This window comes from Anabrus simplex, chromosome 4, assembly GCF_040414725.1.
Source record: "Anabrus simplex isolate iqAnaSimp1 chromosome 4, ASM4041472v1, whole genome shotgun sequence".
NCBI classification, from domain to species: Eukaryota; Metazoa; Arthropoda; class Insecta; order Orthoptera; family Tettigoniidae; genus Anabrus; species Anabrus simplex.
In genome coordinates, this window is record NC_090268.1 from 32,847,141 (window position 1) to 32,869,827 (window position 22,687).

The window sequence follows — 22,687 nt, forward strand, 5'->3', positions numbered from 1 at the left end:
AAGAACTGTTCCCTATTCGTACACAATTTACTACAGAGGGATGAAGAACAACCAATCCAACCAAACAGGACCGCGTCCAAGTTAGTTCTACAGGTGCCTACTTGACGTATGCTACGCTAGTTCGTTCAGTGATCCTCTTGTCTTTTAGGTATGTGCACCATCTCTTGGCACAATGATGCACTATTTCGAGGCTGCAGGTTCTAACCCATGCTTTAGTTACTCAGCTGTTTCAAAATGTCTTCCATATGCAGTATGGCAGTGGATGTGCGAGTATCGTAGCTAGGAATTTGTACGAGTTAGTGGGATTGTTGCAATGGCTTATGATATTAACTGGATAATTCCGAAACTTAAGCATCCCTCTCGTCTTTGGAATTTAGCGAGCTCTATAACGTTTATGGCCGTTGGGATATTCAGCAAAATAATTATAGGTACGTAAAATGAAAGTGAAAGTAAACAAGGGAATAAAAGAAAACTATAATAGTTAACCAATTTCAAAAATCAAAGTGGCAGTCTGCATGTTCCCATTAATATTATAATTTTCTTCGTGTAGTGAAATAGTGGCATTCAATCTTTGGGGTTATGGTAATGTTATTTTCTTACCTGGTGGTAATGGAGGAGATTATTTATGCATAACCATAGTTTATGTGTGTATTTATAATTAATTCTGTTATATGAATTTCAGAATGGTTGAATACTACACATGTTTACAACAAAGACATTTTAACCACCGCACTTGAACATAGACCTCGTGATGTTCCACTGATAACTGTTTCCAATCATCATTCTTGTTTCGATGATCCAGGAATATGGGGTAATTGTATATTCATGATTTTTTAAATTAAAATTCCCTGAGAATTTCACCTGATTTTTAACTGACTACTGTGTTTCTGTTTACATGCAACAGCTGGCTCAACGGGTTTGTTGCTCCATTCTTCTAAGCCTAGAATAGCAACATGAAATTAGTTTTTTCTTTTATTTTTTACAGTGCATAAGCTTTCATTTTCATGCTAATAATAATTTTGAGCAGCCTGACTTGTTCCCATGTTGCACTGAATGGAAGTAACACAGTTTAAACATTTCATCAATTCTAATGATGAAATGATTTAATTTGCTGCTGTTCTGAACCTTTGACTGATTTGGGGCTTGAACACTTATGACAGTGTAAACTTTTTGTTGTAGGATACATTAGTTTCTAAAAGCTTGACGTGTACAAGATGCAGTGCTTGACATGCACCAGTCTAATAAGTATGGCGTGTAGGATTGCTAAACTGAATTGAAACCATTCTGAAACCTTGCATGCTTCTCACTAAGAGCTGTATGCACAATATGACTTGGTTATAATTATTAAGTATAGTGCTGGCATGAAGTAAACTTTTCCTATAAATTACATATCTGCACACATATTAGCACTTTGCCTTAATTTACACCTCTTTCAAACTTTACCACATGTGTAGTAGTGAGTGATATAAGATTAAAAACTTATATCATCAGCCTTTTTTTTTTAATACTAGGCCTAGCTGAAGATCACAAGTTCTTTCCCTTTGAAAAGTAAGGAAAAAATCTTAGAGGAAAAAAAACATTAGAGATACTGTAGGTCTTGATAACCTAATATCAATAGCAGTGAAAGACAACAAAGAACTGATGAATGGAAATTGAAACAGAAAGGTGAAAGAGACTAGTTCAGCATGTACTGTCAACTCAAAAACAGAATAAGCACATGATTGATTGTATTGGAACAACACACTGAGGACTAAACACATGAACACTTGACTAAACTGAATCTTAAGATGATAAAGCTCTCAGCAGACTGCAAAACTTGTGATGCTGAGAAACCATTACAGCAAAGTGCTTGATGGGAGACAGGCTTGCAGTGCAGGTGACTGGGCAAGTGACAATCCCCTGCATAGATAAAAGAATGTCACTGTGTAAGAAGAAGAAGAAGAAGCGGTGTTAGATTTGTGGGGGAAATCATTAACACACGCTCTCATAAGTTGGAACACTAGAGTGATAAATAATATCATAAAGCAAAACCACTATTGATAATATCTAGAAATAATGTGACTTATCGGGCTTCAGATGTTTATGACCGATAACAGCAAGAAATATGCATGCGAATATGACTGTAAAACTAGCTAGGCATAAATATGACCTCAAAATGACAAATATGACCAAAAATATAAATATTCATTTCTGTAATAACTGCTTAGTTATACATAATTAATACGTAAATTGCACTCATTTATTATTTCTTGTAGTATAATTTCCATTTAGATGATATAGTTTGCTTCTATGCAGTCTCTCAACCAGCAATTTAGTTATATTTGCTCATATAACTTAGTAATTTTCTTGTTGCTGTAAAAGAATAACTGCATTACGTTCAGATCTTTAACAACTTGCTACCAGCAGATTTATTACATTTGCTTGAAGACTAGTGTACATAATACCTGGTGTTAATCCTTGATTGATGCCAGAATTTCATTACATCACTAAGTGTATTTTCAACTTCTTGACGAAAGTTCTCTTGTTGTCAGTCAGCATTGTCTTGTATCGTACCGGGCGAGTTGGTCGTGCGGTTAGGGCGCGCAGCTGTGAGCTTGCATCTGGGATATAGTGGGTTCGAACCCCACTGTCGGTAGTCCTGAAGATGGTTTTCCGTGGTTTCACACCAGGCCACAGCCACTTCCTTCCCAGTTCTAGGCCTTTCCTATCCCATCGTCGCCATAAGACCTGTCCTTGTTGGTGCGACATAAAGCCAATTCTAAAATTCTGTCTTGTATCAAAAGAAACTGTGTTTATTATTACAAAACATCACAGTAGCGTACTTAAACAGAGTGAAGTTTCTGCAACTTAACTGATGATTGTTTTCACTCAGTGCAGTTTTATCACTGTGTAAACTGTCGCTAATTTTGCAGATTGTTTGATATCCATCATTCACTTTTAACACTGTGTCAAGTTTGTTCTTCATCAAACCTGCTATATTGCACTCTGCTCACCATGTCTCAGCTTCCACACTTTTCACTATTCCCAAAATGTTCATGCAGTTCTGAACCAGTTGTTTCAAAGTGCAAAATTGGTTTTATGATACTTCAATATTTTGATTATATGCAGGCAAAATTATCCAACATATTATTCAAAAACTATTCTTGGACAATTTGTATGGAAGACGCTTCACTGCTCTCAAAATTAGATACATCTTTCTGTACCGGTAAGTCTTCATAGTGTTTGCAGTAATAGTCAACTGCTTGAGTCATGTATGCCAATGAGTAAGTATTGAAGTGGGGTGGGAGAATGACAGGAAGGTGCTTCATATTTACATTTTGCCTCCCTCAGAGAAACTTAGACGAATATTTTTTTCATGTTTGATATCAGCCTGTCAGAATCCAAAAAAAGTATTTCCTTGCTAATTCTATGCAAGCCATTGAAAAATATGAAATCTTAAGAGCATTTCCAGCCATTACCGTGTACGGCACGGCATCAGTTACTGAAGAGTTTCATAGCATTCTTAAAAATGGTATAGTAGCATGATTTACTGCTTCAAGAACCTGAAAATCAGGAGAAATATGTCACTAGGCCGCAATTGTTACACCGTCATATCTCTATGGTCTGACACTGTGGTTAGCCAGTTTGAATCCCATTGAATTTCACTGTTAGAATGTTGCCCGGCAGGGTAGGAGAGGTAGTGGTATATAATTTCCAATAACTCGATTGCGTGCCAAAGGCACCTCTGTGCAGTGTTCATATGAAGTGAAGCCATATGATGCTGTTGATGGTGATTTATTCTTTGGATGGGGACATTAAACTTTGAGCAGACACTTTGGTGTTATTCAACAGGAGTAGGCTATGTGCTGATATCAGGTTTGACCCTTTCCCTACCTCATCATCTCACAGCCAGACCAGCGATGGACCTGCACCAGGTGATCCAAACATGTCCTCAGACTCTCCTGGTACTGTTTTTTAATGTTGTTAGCTTTACGTCCCACTAACTACTTTTACGGTTTTTGGAGACGCCTACGCACCAGAGTTTAGTCCCGCAGGAATTTTCTTACGAGCCAATAAATCTACTGACACGAGGCTGACGTATTTAAGCACCTTCAAATACCACCGGACTAAGCCAGGATCGAACCTACCGGGTCAGTTGGCCATGTGGTTAGAGGCGCGCGGCTTTGAGCTTGCATCCAGGAGATAGTGGGTTCGAACCCCACTGTCGGCAGCCCTGAAGATGGTTTTCTATGGTTTCCCATTTTCACACCAGGCAAATGCTGGGGCTGTTACCTTAATTAAGGCCACGGCCGCTTCCTTCCAACTCCTAGGTCTTTAATATCCCATCGTTGCCATAAGACCTATCTGTGTTGGTGCGACGTAAAGCCATTAGCCAAAAAAAAAAGATCAAACCTGCCAAGTTGGGGTCAGAAGGCCAGCGCCTCAACCGTCTGAGCCACTCAGCCTGGCACTTTCCTGGTACTGAAAGCCATATAGGTAATAAAATAAAAACTAGGTTGCGTTAGCAAAGAATGTGCCAACAGTTTTTTTTTTTGCTTTATGTCGCACCGATATAGATAGTTCTTATGACGACGATGGGATAGGAAAGGCCTAGGAATGGGAAGGAAGCGGTCGTTGCCTTAACTAAGGATTCGAACCCACTATCTCCCAGATGCAAGCTCACAGCTGCGCGCTCCTAACTGCACGGCCAACTCGCCCGGTAACAGTATTTAGGACATAGCTCCTGATGATGATGCTTGTTTAAAGAACCCTAAAATCTAGGTCATCAGCCTGGAAATATCTCCTACAAGTATCTGTACTTTCATCCATAGACTCCCAAATCTTGTTGTTATCTACCCTGGTTCTTATCATTTGCATTACCTTGTCATAAGAAGATGGTAAATAGCTTTTCCTCGTTGTTGACTCAGTTGGAATGGGCTACATCAGGTATTTCACCATGAAGACTCCAAAATATTTATTATTCACTTTATTAAGAGGAATAGGGCTTCTGGCAGTTCCAACATCCCACAGAGATCTTTAGAAAAACCTGACGCCTTTGAAGGTGGTAAAGCTGAAGAAACATCAAACAAAAGTCATCTATTAAAAACATTTAAGCTCTTTAGGCTTTTTCAATCATGAAATTACCAGCGTTTCACCCCAGTGTAGCAGTGGGCTCAACAGTTGGATTGCTACACCATTCCAAGACGCTGGCTGCTAGTGCGCCGTTGAGACACCACTGCAAGCCTCTTATGTAGGACAATGCAAGGACGGTTCACTAGGGGAAGCATCTGCCTCCACTTGTATAAATGCTTGCCTTTGGCCTTTATATAAAATACAGGTTCCTAGAAGGAAACCACCGAGCTCGATAGCTCCAGTTGCTTAAGTGTGGCCAGTATTCGGGAGATAGTAGGTTCGAACCCCACTGTCGGCAGCCCTGAAGATGGTTTTCCGTGGTTTCCTATTTTCACACCAGGCAAATGCTGGGGCTGTACGTTAATTAAGACCACGGCCGCTTCCTTCCCAGTCCTAGCCCTTTCCTGTCCCATCATCGCCATAAGACATATCTGTGTCGGTGCGACGTAAATCCAATAGCAAAAAAATAAAAAGAAGGAAACCATGATTTAATTTCATCGATTGCAAGTGTTTTGGATTGCTACACTTTCTAAGACGTCCAAGACGCTGGCGGCTAGCACTGGGGCAAAATACTGGTACCAGTAATTTCACGATTGAAAAAGCCTAAAGAGCTTAAATGTTTTTAACATTTGCAATCAATGAAATTAAATTATGGTTTCCTTCTAGGAACAGTGTTGCTGCACCTTAAATCAATTCAGTGATGTCACATACCTTAGAGAATTTTTTTCAGTTGGACTAAAATATTCTTCTGTGAACACTGCCATGTAGGATCTAACTTCATAACTTCACACTTTCACAAAAATTGTTCTTTTGGTATGGTGATCTCACTGAGCTACTGCAAATTTAGCACTTTTAAAATTGGAGTAAAAGTGTTGACAACTATTTCTTTTCAAAAGGAACAAAGAAAGAAAAGAGAGTGTATCTCTCTTCTTCTCAGAAGTAGATGCGACTGGTAAACAGGGTGGGCCAAGGTCAGAAGGGAGGCTACGTCCATTAATATTTTGTTAGGCCTAGCTTTCACGTTTCTATTACATTTGAACCAAAATATCAGTAAATGTTTCTCAGAATTACTGAATTTCATTTCAATGTCCATATATTTAAACTCGCCCTCTTTCTGTATATTTTACATGTAAAAATTAATATGATTTTCTATCAAAATATGACCACCATATGATGTTGAAATACAAATACCATTTGAATATGTCCAAATCTAGAATAATAGGCTAAATATATGTTTATTTTCCCTATAAAATATATATCAATACAAGCAGAAATGTTTGATCAGCATATAACTTGTGTTGTGGCTCAAATAGAACTTACAGGAAAAAAACCTGAACCCTACCTAATAGTGGCCATTTATTTCAAAATGTGTGAGTATAACACTTGTCAGCTTCTTCTTCTTCTTATTATTATTATTATTTATCTGTTTACCCTCCTGCCTCAAGGGCAGTGTCCTGGAGCTTCAGACTCTGGGTCGGGGGATACAACTGGGGAGGATGACCAGTACCTCGTCCAGGCAGCCATACCTGCTATGCTGAACAGGGGCCTTGCAGGGGGATGGTAAGATTGGAAGGGATAGACAAGGAAGAGGGAAGGAAGCGGCCATGGCCTTAAGTTAGGTACCATCCCGGCATTTGCCTGGAGGAGAACTGGGAAACCACTTCGTGGTTGGGTGAGGTGGGAATCGAACCCACCTCTACTCATTTGACCTCCTGATGCTGAGTGGACCCCGTTCCAGCCCTCATACCTCATACCACTTTTCAAATTTCGTGGCAGAGCTGGGAATCGAACCCGGGCCTCTGGGGGTGGCAGCTAATCACACTAACCACTACACCACTGAGGAAAAAACCAGAACCCTATCTAATAGTGGCCATTTATTTCAAAATGTGTAACATTTGTCAGCTCTATACTTAATAATTAGGAACAACTTCTTTCAAAGCATTGTTCTGTAGGTAGCATGTGATTATATTTAAAATGTTACTGTAAACATTTTCTAGCCTGTTAAAAGGCACATGACCCCTTTTCATCCTTCCCTTCCTCAATTGTAGTAGAATTCAGACTTCAAGTTTATGGTGCACATGCTGTTATGACTAATAATTGAGGTTTATTTTGTCGCTGAAAATATAGGTTATTTTTTAATGTAGTTGTGATGTATTTTTTTTACATTTACATACAAGTATAAGGTAAGTTCAGAAATAAAATTACTTTCAATTACACTCGTCAAAAATAGTTAAGAATATTTACAGTTTATCCACCAATGTGTAATATTTACACTATCTTTCATTTGGTTAAATAGTATGTTGTTCAAATCATGGCAACCCAGCCTGCTCCACATTATTCGACTTACGACTCGTAAACAAATCCACTATACTAGAACTGAGGTGACGTCCAAACAAGCTTGTCAGTGTGGCTCAGTTCTATGCACTATAATGCCTCGTCCTGCGCTCTCAGATTGCATCAAAATGATGACAAAACATGAGACAAGTTGACGATACCAGCATTGTTCACATGAATCAAAGTGTTGTCTCCAGTTTGTGGAAAAAATTCCAATGCCTCAAGGGGCAACAAGAAAGTTACAACAAAAAGACCCCCTGCACAAAAACTTTTACAACGACCATCACCTCATATTTTAATTTCATCATGATTTTTAATGAAAAACTTTTTAACAAGCACTGTTTACAATGACGTGTCTAAGGTTTTTTTAGATTATTATAATGTATTTTACTGAGGATGACACTATGTTGGGTTGAAACATGTCTAATTGAAAGCTTATCTTAATTAGTTGTAGGCCTATATTATGTATTGACTAGGAGGATAGACAATTTGTAAAAAGTTGAACCTTCAATGCGGATCAAATATGAGATTTATAGTCTGTATAATATACACATATTTGCATGTAGACATCTTGCATGCACAGCTACTACTCTTCACCACAAACTTCAAATCACCACATGAGTTACTGTAAGTACCAAAACTGTGTGCAGTAGACTCCATGATGGGGGACTGTATTCAAGAAGACCCATCAGGACTTCTCCACTTTGACGACGTTACAGGGTAGCTCGCGTTCGATGGGCTAGAACACATCAGACATGGACACGAGATCAGTTGTCCAGAATATTGTTCACTGATGAAGTGTGAATTGGTGTACACCAGGGGTAGAAGAAAATAGAAATAATTCAGTAGCCAGCCCCTTTTTATCAGGAGCCAGCACATTTTTCGCAAATATGCATTATGAACACCACAGGTTAGACTAGGATCAAGCTACGTATTATTTTTGAAATGTGGCCTTAATGCCCGGTTTCGGGAACGTGAGATATCGAACCTATAGCGGTATCGAATGGTTAACTTGTGTTTTGGCGTTGCACGAACGTAAGATACAGCTATCGGTTCGACAAATCGCTTGCTAACTTAGAGAGGGCCCTGAGCAGGAGATATCTATTTGTTAACTTGGTGGGCGCGTGCGCAGTACTTCAGTATCGGCAGTTAAGCTTGTGTTTGATAAAATTTTCTACGGCTTTCTCATCTTCTTCCGACGAAAAAATTGTAGAAATGGTCAACATTCTAGAACGACCACGATTATATCATCGACGGCCTAATATTCTAATGAAGTATACAGTAGTGAAAACGAATTCAAAGACAGATTGAGGCTAAACAAATATACTGCCATAGGTTTGGTAGAGGTTACAGGCGACAATTTGCGTCCTGTGACTAATAATTTTCCATTGTCCCCTGTTGATCAATTATTAATTAGGATACCCTTTAAGATTCAGTACTACTGAGTCTTATCATATTTGTATCGGTGACTGCATTCGTGCCCATAAAAGCACTGGTACCAGTAACTGAGTATAACAGATAATTACACAATTATCGTAGTAGGCCTACTGCAGGCCTACTTGCATTGGCAATGAGCATATACTTTTATCGTGGGGTTGTTTTTAATTAACGATATTACATTACATGGAACTAACAAGTTATATAATTATGTTAATTTTTTTGCTAGTGGCTTTACGTCGCACCGACACAGATAGGTCTTATGGCGACGATGGGATAGGAAAGGCCTACGAGTTGGAAGGAAGCGGCCGTGACCTTAATTAAGGTACAGCCCCAGCATTTGCCTGGAGTGAAAATAGGAAACCACGGAAAACTATCTTCAGGGCTGCCGACAGTGAGATTCGAACCTACTATCTCCCGGATGCAAGCTCACAGCCGCGTGCCGCTACGCGCACAATTATGTTAATTACCCGATATATATCGTTATACTGTGATCGTCCGGCTCCATGGCTAAATGGTTAGCGTGCTGGCCTTTGGCCACAGGGGTCCCGGGTTCGATTCCCGGCAGGGTCGGGAATTTTAACCTTGATTGGTTAATTTCTCTGGCACGGGGGCTGGGTGTATGTGTCGTCTTCATCATCATTTCATCCTCATCATGACACGCAGGTCTCCTACGGGAGTCAAATCAAAAGACCTGCATCTGGCGAGCCGAACATGTCCTTGGACACTCCCGGCACTAAAAGCCATACGCCATTTCATTTCATTTTTTCATACTGTGATCAAACAATGTTCATATTTTGTAATAGCAGGGAAGAAATACGGTATACGTATAAGGCTCAGTGCAAACTGGAGTGTGTGTGACATGTGCCACTCGTGTGCATATTTCATTAGAAATCCTCAAACAATGTCAAATTCTCCTGAGAGCCCTTAAACACCACGAAACTGACACCCACGTCTGCAAGAGCTAGTATAATACTCATTTCTTGCTGCGTGGCAGAGGGGATAATAGGAGCTGCACAGAAAGCTCAAATGCGATGCATTACTTGTGCACATGCGCCTGGCAATCTAGGGAACACACCTAATGCAAAAAAACAAAGCAGTACGAGGGGTGGCATCTAGTGTGTATTTATGAAACTTGATCAACGAGCCAATAGTTGACAGTTCGATAAGTTAGCTGCTGTTTCGCTGTGCAACGCAGCGAAGATTTATCGAGTCGACAGCTGTAACAAAGCAATAGCTATCGGAAAGATATCTCACCAGTCTCAGTTCATAAAAGAATGGAAATTTATATTTTAAAGAGATACTAACCCAAATAATCACCAGTCACCTTCAAGGTCAGCGTCTTTTAAAATTACACTACATGTGCCTGTTTGATTTCCCACCAGTAACATTCAACTTGCTTAACAATGCAAACCAACCTTCAAAATCAGTGTAGGGTCTGTTTTTTTTTTTTTTTTTTTTTTTTTTTTTTTTTTTTTTTTTTTGGCAGTAGGCCTATGATAAGATGCCATGAACAATGCATTCATATGCTGTAACATATTAGCATTCATTTCCTTGACGCACCTCACTAAAAGTGCACATTCGGGATTTTTCATGAAACTTTCAGCCTCCTGCCGGCCCCGTGGTGTAGTGGTAGCGTGCCTGCCTCTTACTCGGAGGTCCCGTGTTCGATTCCCGGCCAGGTTACGGATTTTGACCTGGATCTGAAGGCTGGTTCAAGGTCCACTCTCTCTACGTACAATTGAGGAGCTATCTGACGGTGAGATGGCGGCCCCGGTCAAGAAAGCCAAGGATAACGGCCGAGAGGATTCGTCGTGCTGACCGCACGACACCTCATAATCTGCAGGCCTCCGGGCTGAGCAGCGGTCGCTTGGTAGGCCAAGGCCCTTTGGGACTGTTACGCCATTTTTTCAGCCTCCTGACACTTCGAGTGAGGATAGGATTTTATAGGATAGTATGTTTTAAACATTTCCAGTTCAAATGGTCCTGAAAATCCGGATACACCTTTAGAATGTTTGTCAGCAATACTACGAAAGTTACTGCATAATTTACACTTCGCAATTCCTTCTTCATAGCACAGCCACGGTAGTCATTCAAGCTACGATTCTCAGCATTGTGTATCATTCTCATACTTCTCTGAATCGGTAACATTCAGCTTGCTTAACAATGTAACCAAACCTTCAAAATCAGTGTAGGGTCTGTTATTTTTTGCAATATGATAAGATGCCATGAACAATGAATTCATATGCTGTGACATATTAGCATTCATTTTCTGTACGCACTTCGCTGAAAGTGCTAAAATTTCCGTTTGCCTGAAAATTGAAATTTCGACGTATTTTTGATGTTTGGCCTATCATTGTCTTGAACACCATAAATTTCACGCTGGTCATTGTCTTCCTGAAATCTACAGTCCGCACTTCCATTAAGTGTTTTCTCACATTCACTCCCTTCTGTTCTGTATCACTTTGTGTTACGTTTACGGGCCCTACTTACGAAGAAATCTGCAAGAGTACCTGTACACTGTTTGTTACTCGCATCAGTCAATTTGTGCGGTTTTGTTCGTTTCAGTTTGCCAATTTTCTCCAGTAGCCTATAGCACAGAAACGAGAAATACACCAGCGTTAAATGGCTTCCGAGTTCGCGGGCTTCGATGTCTGATGCTACGTTGCCAATTTTCCACACACGCACAGGAATAAAAACAATCGTATTTATAAAGTGCAAACTGTTCAATACCAAAATTCTGTAATTAAATTAAAAGAATAAATATTGTTCGGTGAAAATACAAGAATTGATAAACACGTCATTCCGTATGTTCTAAATGCAAAGAATGAATTCCACGGGAATTTACAGTATCAGCACTGCTTTGGCGGCAATAGTTGAGGAACGGCTAGTCACGGGAAGGATGGAGGTAAATTAGTGTTTGTGGACATGGGCGCCCGCAGGATCTTTTCCAAGGGGGGGGCACACTAACAATTTTCTTGAATATAAATACCAATATAACGTCAGCAACATTAAATTGTTTACAGAAATTTGCGAATATAACATATGCTAAATGACTGTCAGTAAGTTCAGTTTATGAAATAATCTGGTATGATATTAAACAATTGAACATCAACTTTTTAAAATTCCAGGGGGGGGGGGGGCAAGCGCCCCCTCCCCCTTGCCCTCCCTTGCGGGCTCCCATGTTTGTGGAATTATTTAACGTAGTAGTTCTCTGAATTTCTCCACAACTCTGGTCTGATCTTTGTACTCGGCTACCGATAGCTGATCATCTGTAATAGAACTCGATGTGTTACGATATGTTCACATGAAAGGATACTTGTTTGATGGGTTACAACGATATCTCCCATGACCGCTAGGCAGCTCCCGCGCAGAACTGAAACGTCCAGTTCCAAGGTACGAAGAGCAATTACAGAATTCAAGACTCTGCCAAAAGCACAGAAAATGTTTATTGCACATATTAGATTATATGAGCTACAGAAAAAACCGTGAAACACCACACGACTTGTTACTTTGTAAAGTAATGGGAAAGTACATGTAAGGGAACTCCGGATTTCAAAAAAAAAAAATTTCCAAACCGAATTTGAAAATTCAGGCGCCATGGCGACTGGGCGCCCGGTATTTTTCGATCCCTGGTGTACACCTTGTTAACAACTCTCTGTGCGTGTGGAGGACAAGAGGGGAACATTACAATAAATCATTCTCAGTAGAACATCATTGGCATTTTGGAGGTTCAGCACTATTCTGGGCAGGTATAATGTTCGATTTAGCTGCCATACACCTCTGGTTCACATTCAAGGGAACATGCCGGCCACATGTACAAACACAATATTCTCTGACGCTTAGTAATTGGTTTTGCAGAGGATGTAGAAAATGAGTGTACTCTGCAGGATGATAACACCTGTGAATGTATACCTGGAGGGACAAGGAAGCCACAGAATGGACTGGCCAGCTTCTTCCTGGACATGAACAACATAGAGCATGCGTGGACCTTTTATAAAAGAGCAATTTCTAACTGTCAATGTCCACCATTAACAATTCAGGCCCAAAAAGATGCTGCCATAGAGGAGTGGGACCGTTTGCCTTAAGAAATGCTCAATGATTTGGTACTTACCATGCCCCACTACCCTCAAGAATGCCCTAGGGTTCATAGAGGACCAACAAGTTATAGACTCATTTGACTGCATTGAAAACTGTCTTTAATTTGAGATGTTCTAACTGACGAGGTTTCTTAATTTGTTTGGTTTAGTCGTGTACTGGGTCCAAATTTACAGAGATGTGTATGTTTTCATTGAGTTTACTATTCTGAGTTGCACGTTAAATAATATTTGGTCTACCTCAATACAACAGAGTCTGGTATATGCTTAACTTTTCTGGTGAGTGTAGTTTTCCAGGAACACAAGTTTACTTCATTATAGACTGTTATGCCATTCAGTCTTGCAAAACTCTGTGAATGAACCAAGTGCTTCCTCAACCCTTTAAAGTAAACTTCTGATTATTTGTATGCAGGTTTATCTTGCATCTTATAAAATTGATAGTTAAACTTTAGAAACATTTACATTAGAGAGGTTAGGAATACAACATAGCGCAACTCAGATGTCGTCACAGTGCAATTCACAAGGCTACCACCAGGCAAGTTGGCCGTGTGGTTAGGGGCGCGCAGCTGTGAGCTTGCATCCGGGAGATAGTTGGTTCGAACCCCACTGTCGGCAGCCCTGAAAATGGTTTTCCTTGGTTTCCCATTCCCACACCAGGAAAATGCTGGGGCTGTACCTTAATTAAGGCCACGGCCGCTTCCTTCTAACTCCTAGACCTTTCCTATCCCATCGTCGCCATAAGACCTATCTGTGTCAGTGCGACGTAAAGCAACTAGCAAAATAAGGCTACCAACTTAGGACCTTAGATCCGGTTAGTGACAAGACCATCGGTTGGGTTTGGTATGGTCTGGTTAGTGGGGGCAAGCAAAGGGGATCTGAGGGCGTTAGCTCTCAAGTTAAATCTGTGAAGTGGCCAACAGGCCTCTTGTATCCCCTCTGAGAGTGTTGGCTAGTAACAAGAACATGAAATCAGTGTATTGTATGTTCGGTAGTGGACGAGATTTCAATTAATGAAAATTTTGACTTACCATAATGAGGGATACAAAGTATCTGTTAGTAGTAATTCGTGGATTCATTCTTGGCATGGGTCGCAGTATTTGAACAAATGTTCTGCCAAGTAGCTGATGAATAGACACTACTATCGTAGACCTACAGTAGGCCCTTGTAAAATAGTTCGGTACTGTTCCAATGAAATTTTGAAATGGGTAGTTCTACAGTAACAGCTGTAAACCTGCTATTGTGCATTGTTGTTGTCTGAGTCATCAGTCCATAGACTGGCTTGCTGTAGTTCTCCATCCCACCCCATCCTGTGCTAACCTTGCACTTGCATTCAATACAGCAAGTTTGTTCCACGCAGCGTAAGGTTCATTGGGGTCCCGATTGAACTGAGACTACTTCTGTTTAACACAGCAAGCTTTTCATTCCACCATAGAACATGTTCAACTTTGTCAAATTTTAATGCTGGTCTCATCGAACAATTCTTCCCTCTACGCAAAAGTGGAACTTACATCTACAACTTTCTAGAAGCATATACTTAGTTATATATGTCAATTGTGCAACACAGGAGTAACTGCCAACCAAAGACTATCTCATCAAGAGTTTTTACGTGACTTCACAAGATTTTACTTGTCAATGTGAACACTTCTGTTACTTTTATCATTATTCGCAAATACGGTTTTTCACTTTTGTCTGTCATTCCACCACCATCCCATCCTTCTAGATCCTCTCTCATTTTTCCACACTATTTTTATCACTATGTCTTTTACTGTTGTAATTTGGCTAGGCTGATGATGGTCCACAGTGGACCGAAACTAGTACCTTTTAATATCATTGTAATGTTTTTTTAAAAACATCAAATGATTTTTAGTATTGAGAAGGTGGAATATTAAAATTTTGCATTTACTTTAAGCATAGTCTCAACTCAATACGGAACCTAACAATGAAGTTTATTACTTTTAATTGGTCTACCCCTACCATTCTTACTGCATACACTTTTCTCAAAAACCAACCGAACAAGTCCTGGGTGTCTTAAGATGTGTCCTATCTCTTCTTCTGTCCGACTCGTTGGCTGAACGGTGAGCGTACTGGCCTTCGGTTCAGAGGATCCCTGGCTCAATTCGCGGGCGGGTCAGGAATTTTAACCTTAATTGGTTAATTCCAGTGGCACGGGGTGTATGTGTTGTCTTCATCATCATTTCATCCTCATCACGACGCGCAGGTTGCGTATGGACGTCATATAGAAAGACCTGCACCTGGCGAGCCGAACCCGTTCTGGGATATCCCGGCGCTAAAAGCCATACGACATTTCATCTCTTCTTTTCGTCAAATTTAGCCACAACGATCTCCTCTCGTCAGTTCGATTCAGTACCTCGTAATTCGTAATTCAATCTACCCATCTCACCTTCAGCATTCTTCTGTAACACCACATTCCAGTGCTACAGCGCATGCGTGGTGGGTGGATATATAAATGTGAGCAAGCTGCAGCTTGCTCATTCTGAGTGGAGCTGTGGCACGGTACAGACGTAGGTGCTACCCGATGTATCGGGCCCCTTCGGCTGTTATTAAGAAGAGTATAGTGCATATTGATAATGCTGTTAGTGGAGATGGTACAAACCTGAGGAGTCCGGCGTACTGCTCAGATGGAATTTGAATTTGGCAATTTATAATTTGCAAGATTAAGGTGAAGCTTGTATTAATTGCTATATGGCTTTCTTTCTGAGTTAGTTACTGTTCACATTTTACTTCCATAAAATGCTATGCTCCAGATGGAAGTCTTCAGAAACATCTTTCTAATTCCTGTATCAATGTTCGAAGTGAGCATATTTATTTTCTTGAGAAAGGCCTTTCTTGCTTGTGCTAGTCTGCAATTTTATGTCCTCCTTACTTCTTCGGTCATTAGTTATTTTACTACCCGAGTAACCATATTCACCTACTTCCTTACTCCGTTTCCAAATATAATTTTTACTGCATAACCTAACTTCATTCAACTGCACTCCATTACTTTTGTTTTAGGCTAATTTATTGTCATCTTGTATTCCTTCCCCAAGACCATACCATTCAGCAATTTCTTCAGATCTTCTGCAGTCTCAGATAAAGCAACAATATCAATTTCCTCTCCTTGGATTGTGATTCCCTTTCCAAAGTCCTCTTTGATGTCCTTAAGTGCGTATTCTATATAAACATTGAAAAGGAGGGAGGACAAACTGCAGCCTTGTGTCACTCCTTTCTGGATTGCGGCTTCTTTTTCAAAGCCCTCAATTCTTATCACTGCAGAGTGATTTTTATACAGATTGTAGATAATTCTTCTTTTTTGGTACTGTATCTGATCCCAATGTGTGAGTAATATGAAATATCTTGAATCTTTTAAAAAATATTTCTGTAACCTTTCTGAATATACATACACAAAAAGTTGTATTTAAGACTTTCCATGGCCTGTTTGGTTGAGCTAATCCAATGCTTTTCAACTTTGTATAACAAACTATAGTGCATGAATTATGCTGGGCCGATGATCTGGATGCTATGCTCCTTATAAGCAGCAATCATATGAATTATGTTGAAGTAACTACTTGTTGGATAATTTGTTCACATGCTTTGTCTCAGTGGTTTCTGTGACTTTAAGCTTGAGTAAGGTCATTTGCCAGTTTTTATCAGGTGATTGTGTTCTGCAGTTGAAAGAGTTCATGGACATGAATATAATGTTATCAAAAGACTTTATTGCCATGCTATCAAAACAAGTACGGCTGATAAGGAAAACTCATGACCTCAGATTGATGTATAAATGCAGGATTTCACAATTGATGATCTTATCAGTAGCTTTTTTGAACAGCTAAATGTATGGGAGGAAGTTGTGTTATCTTATGGAAATGAAATTCTCAGCACAAAAGATTGAAGTGCTGGTAACGACACGAAACAAGAATCAAGCGTATAATGGCATGACATTAGGAGGGGAGCAGTTGAAAAGAGCTGAAAGCTTTAAATACCTGGGAAGTGTAATTGAAGAAAATGGAGGAAACAGGATGGAAGTCAATGAAATAGGAAGGTGTGCAAATGGATTCTTTAACAGTGTGGGAGGATTGATATGGAACAGGGATGTACCACAGAGATGTAAAGGAATTATCTACAAGACTTATTTTGTGCCAGTTTTGATATATGGATCAGAAATGTGGGTGATGAAGAAGAGGGATAAAAGTAGAATATAACGGTGGAAATGAAGTTTCAGAGGTGTCGAGTAGGTTTAATAAGAATGGACAGAGTAAGAAATGAGGGAGTTTGGGACCTGGTAAACGAAATACTCTTACGGAAAAAGATAGGAAAAATCAAGGCTGCAGTGGTGTGGACATGTTAAGAGAATGGGAGAAGCAGTATTCGGGAGATAGTGGGCTCGAACCCCACTGTCGGCAGCCCTGAAAATGGTTTTCCTTGGTTTCCCATTTTCACACCAGGCAAATGCTGGGGCTGCACCTTAAATAAGACCACGGCCACTTCCTTCCAACTCCTAGCCCCTCCCTGCCCCATCGTCGCCATAAGACCTAACTGTGTCGGTGCGATGTAAAGCAAGTAGGAAAAACAAAAAAGAATGGGAGAAGAGTGGATATGGAGTTTTACCAAGGTCGATAGTTGCAGTGCTTAAGTGCGGCCATTATCTAGTATTCAGGAGATAGTGGGTTCAAACACCACTGTTGGCAGCCCTGAAGATGGTTTTCTGTGGTTTCCCATTTTCACACCAGGCTGTACCTCAATTAAGGCCAGGACCGCTTCCTTCCCACTCCTAGCCCTTTCCTGTCCCATCATCGCCAAAAGACCTATCTGTGTTGGTGCAACATAAAGTAACTTGTGAAAGAAGGGGAAAAAAAAGAAATAGAGTTGAAGGGAAGGAGACCCAGAGGAAGACTGAGGGACAGATGGCTGAAAGGTGTAAAGAAGAGCATCGAGGCAAGAGGAGGGAACTGGGCGACATTGAAAGAAGAGAAGTGATGAATGGACAGAAAACGATGGAGGGGCTTATGTTCCAAGCAGACCCAGCCTGCAATTGGAAGCTGCTTCAGATGATGGTGATCATTAGCTCTTCAAGTAAATGGGCCACATCCTATTTTTCTTTCCTTTTGACATAAATATGTCTTATAGCTGGGAGTCATCTGAAAATTTGCCTTGTGAAATTAGAGATACAAAATGTGTGACGCGATGTTACCTAGCATCCTTGCAGGTTGTGATGTGAAGTACTAATGGATAGCTATGATTGAGACACATCTTTTTGCAAAGAGGCCTCATCTCATCATACTCTAGAGCACGCCATGACAAATGTTTTTAAATCTAGGAGCCATGTAATTTTTCTAGCACTCATGTCATTAACATACTGGTGTCTATTCTTCTGAATAGCAATAGCAATAGGTATTCTGATTTTATAGTTTTATACACTACAACAGATTACCACAAAATGTAAAGACAGGAGGACACTGAACTACACTCATGTTCATAAAAACAGAACACCTTGGAAGACTAGAGATAGGAAGTTCATATTCACAGAACATGTTCATTAGTATGTTCTACAGAAACAATAGCATTTCAGTCACCTAAGTTCACCATGTGTCCAGTTGCCTAGTAGGCACTGGGTCCTCCATGGGCACTAATAACTTGTTCCATGTATGATGGCATCGATGCCTATAAGGCGCGAATGGCGTGCAGGGGTATAGCCATCCATGCTGCATTCACCTGGTGCAACAGTTCATCTTTGGTGGTTGGTATTGGGTCACAGCGCTGCACCCAACGTTTCACCCTATCCCACACATTTTCGATTGGCGACAAGTCCAGTGATAGGGCGGGCGAGGACAACAGGACAGCAGCCTGACATCCTGTGACAACAAGAAGGCACGTGTTCATGCAGCAACGTGTAATCACGCTGTCCTGCTGAATTACGGCATTTGGGGTGTCGTGCAGAAAGGGTATGGCTACGGGTCGCAGGATGTCATTCACATAGGTCAAACTGATCACAGTGCCCTAGACACACGCCAACTGTGATTTGTGGTTGTACCCAATAGCACCCCACACCACAAACAGAACCTGGATTCGTCCGAAAACACTATATGCTACCTACCATTCCCGTCCCCAGTGACATCGTTCCATGCCCATTGCAGTCTAGCATGTCTATGTAAATTTATCAAAGGTAGGCACAGAAGTGGTCGATGCGCCAGTAACCCCGACCGTAATAAACGATGACGGACTGTCACTTCTGATAGTATACGATGTGTTCCACTGTTGCGCCAGAGCAGAGGAGAACACAGATCTGTCTTGCAATGCCATGCAGATGAGGTGTCGATCTTCTCGGAGGGGGGTGGGGACTTGTCTAGGTGGTGCGACCAGACCGATCTCATTGTGTTCTGTGGCCTTTGTGGAACCTTTCTGCACACACCCGTTGCACTGCCGACACACTTCGTCCCATGCAAGCAGCAACTTCCCGGATGGAGGCATCGCGTTCTCTCATACCAATAATGCGTCCTCTTTCAAACTCATTTGACGGTACACTTCTTGCATACGTCTGCTCAAGTCACACCAATCCATTAACCTTCGGTTTATAGCGACAACGAGAGCCACAGGCACATTTTACCAGTTGGTGGTGGTGCGCCGAGATATGGTGTGGAACTTAAACCTGAGAGTTGACATGGTTCAAATGCTAATTATTTCTTCAGAACGTACTAATGCACATGTCCTGTGAATATGAACTTCCTATCTTTAGTCTTTCAAGGTGTTGAGGTTTTTATGAACATGAGTGTAAATAAGACATACAAATTTATAAAACTAGCCAATTGTTGCATACTTATATTTTGATATTGTTCTAAGAAAATTGTAAACAGCAAAGTGAATATGGCAAGTGATAAAAATCATTGTTATCCGTATTGAAGATACTGAATGTAGGATGCTAAAAGGTTTGTTTTTTCCACCTATTCAATACATATAAATTTTATAAATTAGGAATTTATTATTGATTCCACTTGAGACATGTTTCACCCTTCATTGAGGGCATCATCAGTCAAAATATCACCTCAAGGTAAAAAATCAGGTAACTGGTTAGTAGTTGACATGTACAAATTAATACATATTATTAATACAATTACAAAAATTAAGTATGGGAAATAGTTGTACAAAAGTGATGGTTGAACATATAGGTTTATAGATGAAAAGTCAGCATCAATGCCTAAAATTAACATAGAGTTCGGCAGTGGTGCTCTGGAGAAACAGTTGACGCAATCATAGGAAAAGAAAAAAAAAAAGTTTAAAAATATTTACATTATAACAATTAAGGGAGAAAAGGTGTAGTGTTCGGCGTGTACACACGTATTACCGACTGAGCCTCGTTCATAGTCCACCAATACTCATCAACAATTACCTCTCAGCGACACATCAGATAACTTCCACTTCATACAATACAACTTTCAACAACACGCCGGAACCCAGCGCACATCGGCACAAATATGGCGTGCCACTACGGCTCCTCTTCGCAGTCAGAATGAGAAGATGCCTCACCCCAGCTTTAACGCTCTGACTCTGCAGTTGCCGTATACATTCTAATCTCTCCACAGCAGTTCACAAATCAAGCTACTCTATTCTATCTCACCAGACCAGTAAAGAACAATAACTTCATCCCGACGTCCGCCATACTTTATTCCACGGAACAATATCAATTTGTCTCACCGGCATTTCACACTGATGTCTTCACATCACATTCGATGCTACAGAAGTCAACTAAAAGAATAAGCGAAAGTTTCAACCCGCAACATTTTCCTAATTAGCAATTACCCACTAATAACTGTCACCATTGTTGCCGTTCAAACGCACCGAATACCCATGAATCTCCATCCACACTGACCAGTCTCTGTACCGATCTCGGTGCTGCAACTGGAAAACTTTCAGCTTGATGCCTAGAAAACCTCATTTGGCTATGAAATATTTCCCTACCCCCGGTGATTTTAACTAAAATAAACTGCTCTACATATTTCTGAAATGTCAATGCTAAATCCTTCTTCCAACCTCTAAAACATCAGGACGCACTTGGTACTGAAAATTTTTTATCCTTGCACACCAGCTGCTCTTGTGTAATTATGTATATAATTGTAATTCTCAACTATTCAATTAGATAATGTAATTACTATATAGTTACCAACTATTGACATTAGTTTTTATTACAAACATTTACGCTGAATGTTATAATGTAAATATTTTAAAACTTTATCTCAACTGTTCAATTGAACAATGTAAATACTGTATAGTTACCAACCTTTGACATTAATTTTTGGTTACAAACATTGACGCCGAACACTACACCTTTTCTCCCTTAATTGTTATAATGTAAATATTTTTAAACTTTTTTTTTTTTTTTCCTATGATTGCATCAACTGTTTCTCCAGAGCACCACTGCCGAACTCTACTATGTTAATTTTAGGCATTGATGCTGACTTTTCATCTATAAACCTATATGTTCAACCATCACTTTTGTACAACTATTTCCCATACTTAATTTTTGTAATTGTATTAATAATATGTATTAATTTGTACATGTCAACTACTAACCAGTTACCTGATTTTTTACCTTGAGGTGATATTTTGACTGATGATGCCCTCAATGAAGGGCGAAACATGTCTCAAGTGGAATCAATAATAAATTCCTAATTTATAAAATTTATATGTATTGAATAGGTGGAAATAACAAACCTTTTAGCATCCTACATAAAGTGAATATTGTCGTCAACAACACCAAATATAATTCCTGTGTATATATTAGTCTGACATTTTAAGGGATTAACTTAAAGTTTAAATGTTATCTGTCTACCTATCTCAAAAAAAACTATGATACAAAGAATAATCCATACTTTACCTACAAGACATCCTTATTGTGCCCTGTGTGTCCTTGCACATTCCTAGGTGCTTTGTTTGCTGTCAACATTCAGAAATAAATTCTGTAAGAGTACTTTCTGTTTCACTTTACAATAGCAGCTCTGGTAAAATAATCAATTTAATATCAAAAGAGATTCTATTTTGATAATAAAGGAGCATCACAGGATATTATTTGCATCATTTACATGAGAAGTATATTTGAGTTATTTCTATGTCATAATACTTTCTTTACGAGAGGTTTTCTCGACACCCAAACGTTCGTACTGAACATTATTTTTTTCCTTATTGCTTATATAATGGGGCCTTGATTATTTTTTTAAATGTTAATAACATTTATATCAGAGCAGAAATTTGCCATACTTACCAAGATCCCTGCCGTTACCCAACCTCATTCTTAATAAATCGTATGGAGTATCAAGAGGTTGTATATTATTACATGCGCTTTGCAATAATTCAGCGACATCAAATGGGGAATTAAATATATAAAAAAGGGGAGATTATACCCAGCTTGAAAAATGAGGTGCCAAACAAAGAATTTTAGGTGCCAGCTTCCTCTTTTTTGAGGCACTGAATCCTGCATTCCCAATTCTACAGTGATGTCTCTCGAAAATGATTCATTAGATACAAATAAATTAATTATCAATTTGAGTTTCATTTATTGAAGGTCATATTTATGGTCATTTCATTTTCTCAAAGAAAGATTTGACAGCATTTTTATCATCTGTAACGTTTCCCTGCAGCTCAGTTACTCGCCATTGTAGTAGTCTGAATTTGTTGCATCGGAAGTAGTTTACTGTTAATTTTCTTTGTTATAGATGGAA

At 39.8% G+C, this 22,687-nt stretch overlaps 1 protein-coding gene across 1 annotated transcript in view; it reads left to right on the top strand.

Annotated features, from left to right (window-relative positions):
• The first annotated feature begins 261 nt into the window (after window positions 1-261).
• The window catches only part of Taz (tafazzin, phospholipid-lysophospholipid transacylase), a 72,117-nt gene continuing 49,691 nt past the window's right edge, over window positions 262-22,687 (top strand). The window contains exons 1-2 of the mRNA XM_067146179.2: window positions 262-428; window positions 683-811. Coding sequence (XP_067002280.1) covers window positions 314-428; window positions 683-811 — 244 coding nt within the window. The 5' untranslated portion in view covers window positions 262-313. The remainder of the gene's footprint in view (window positions 429-682; window positions 812-22,687) is intronic.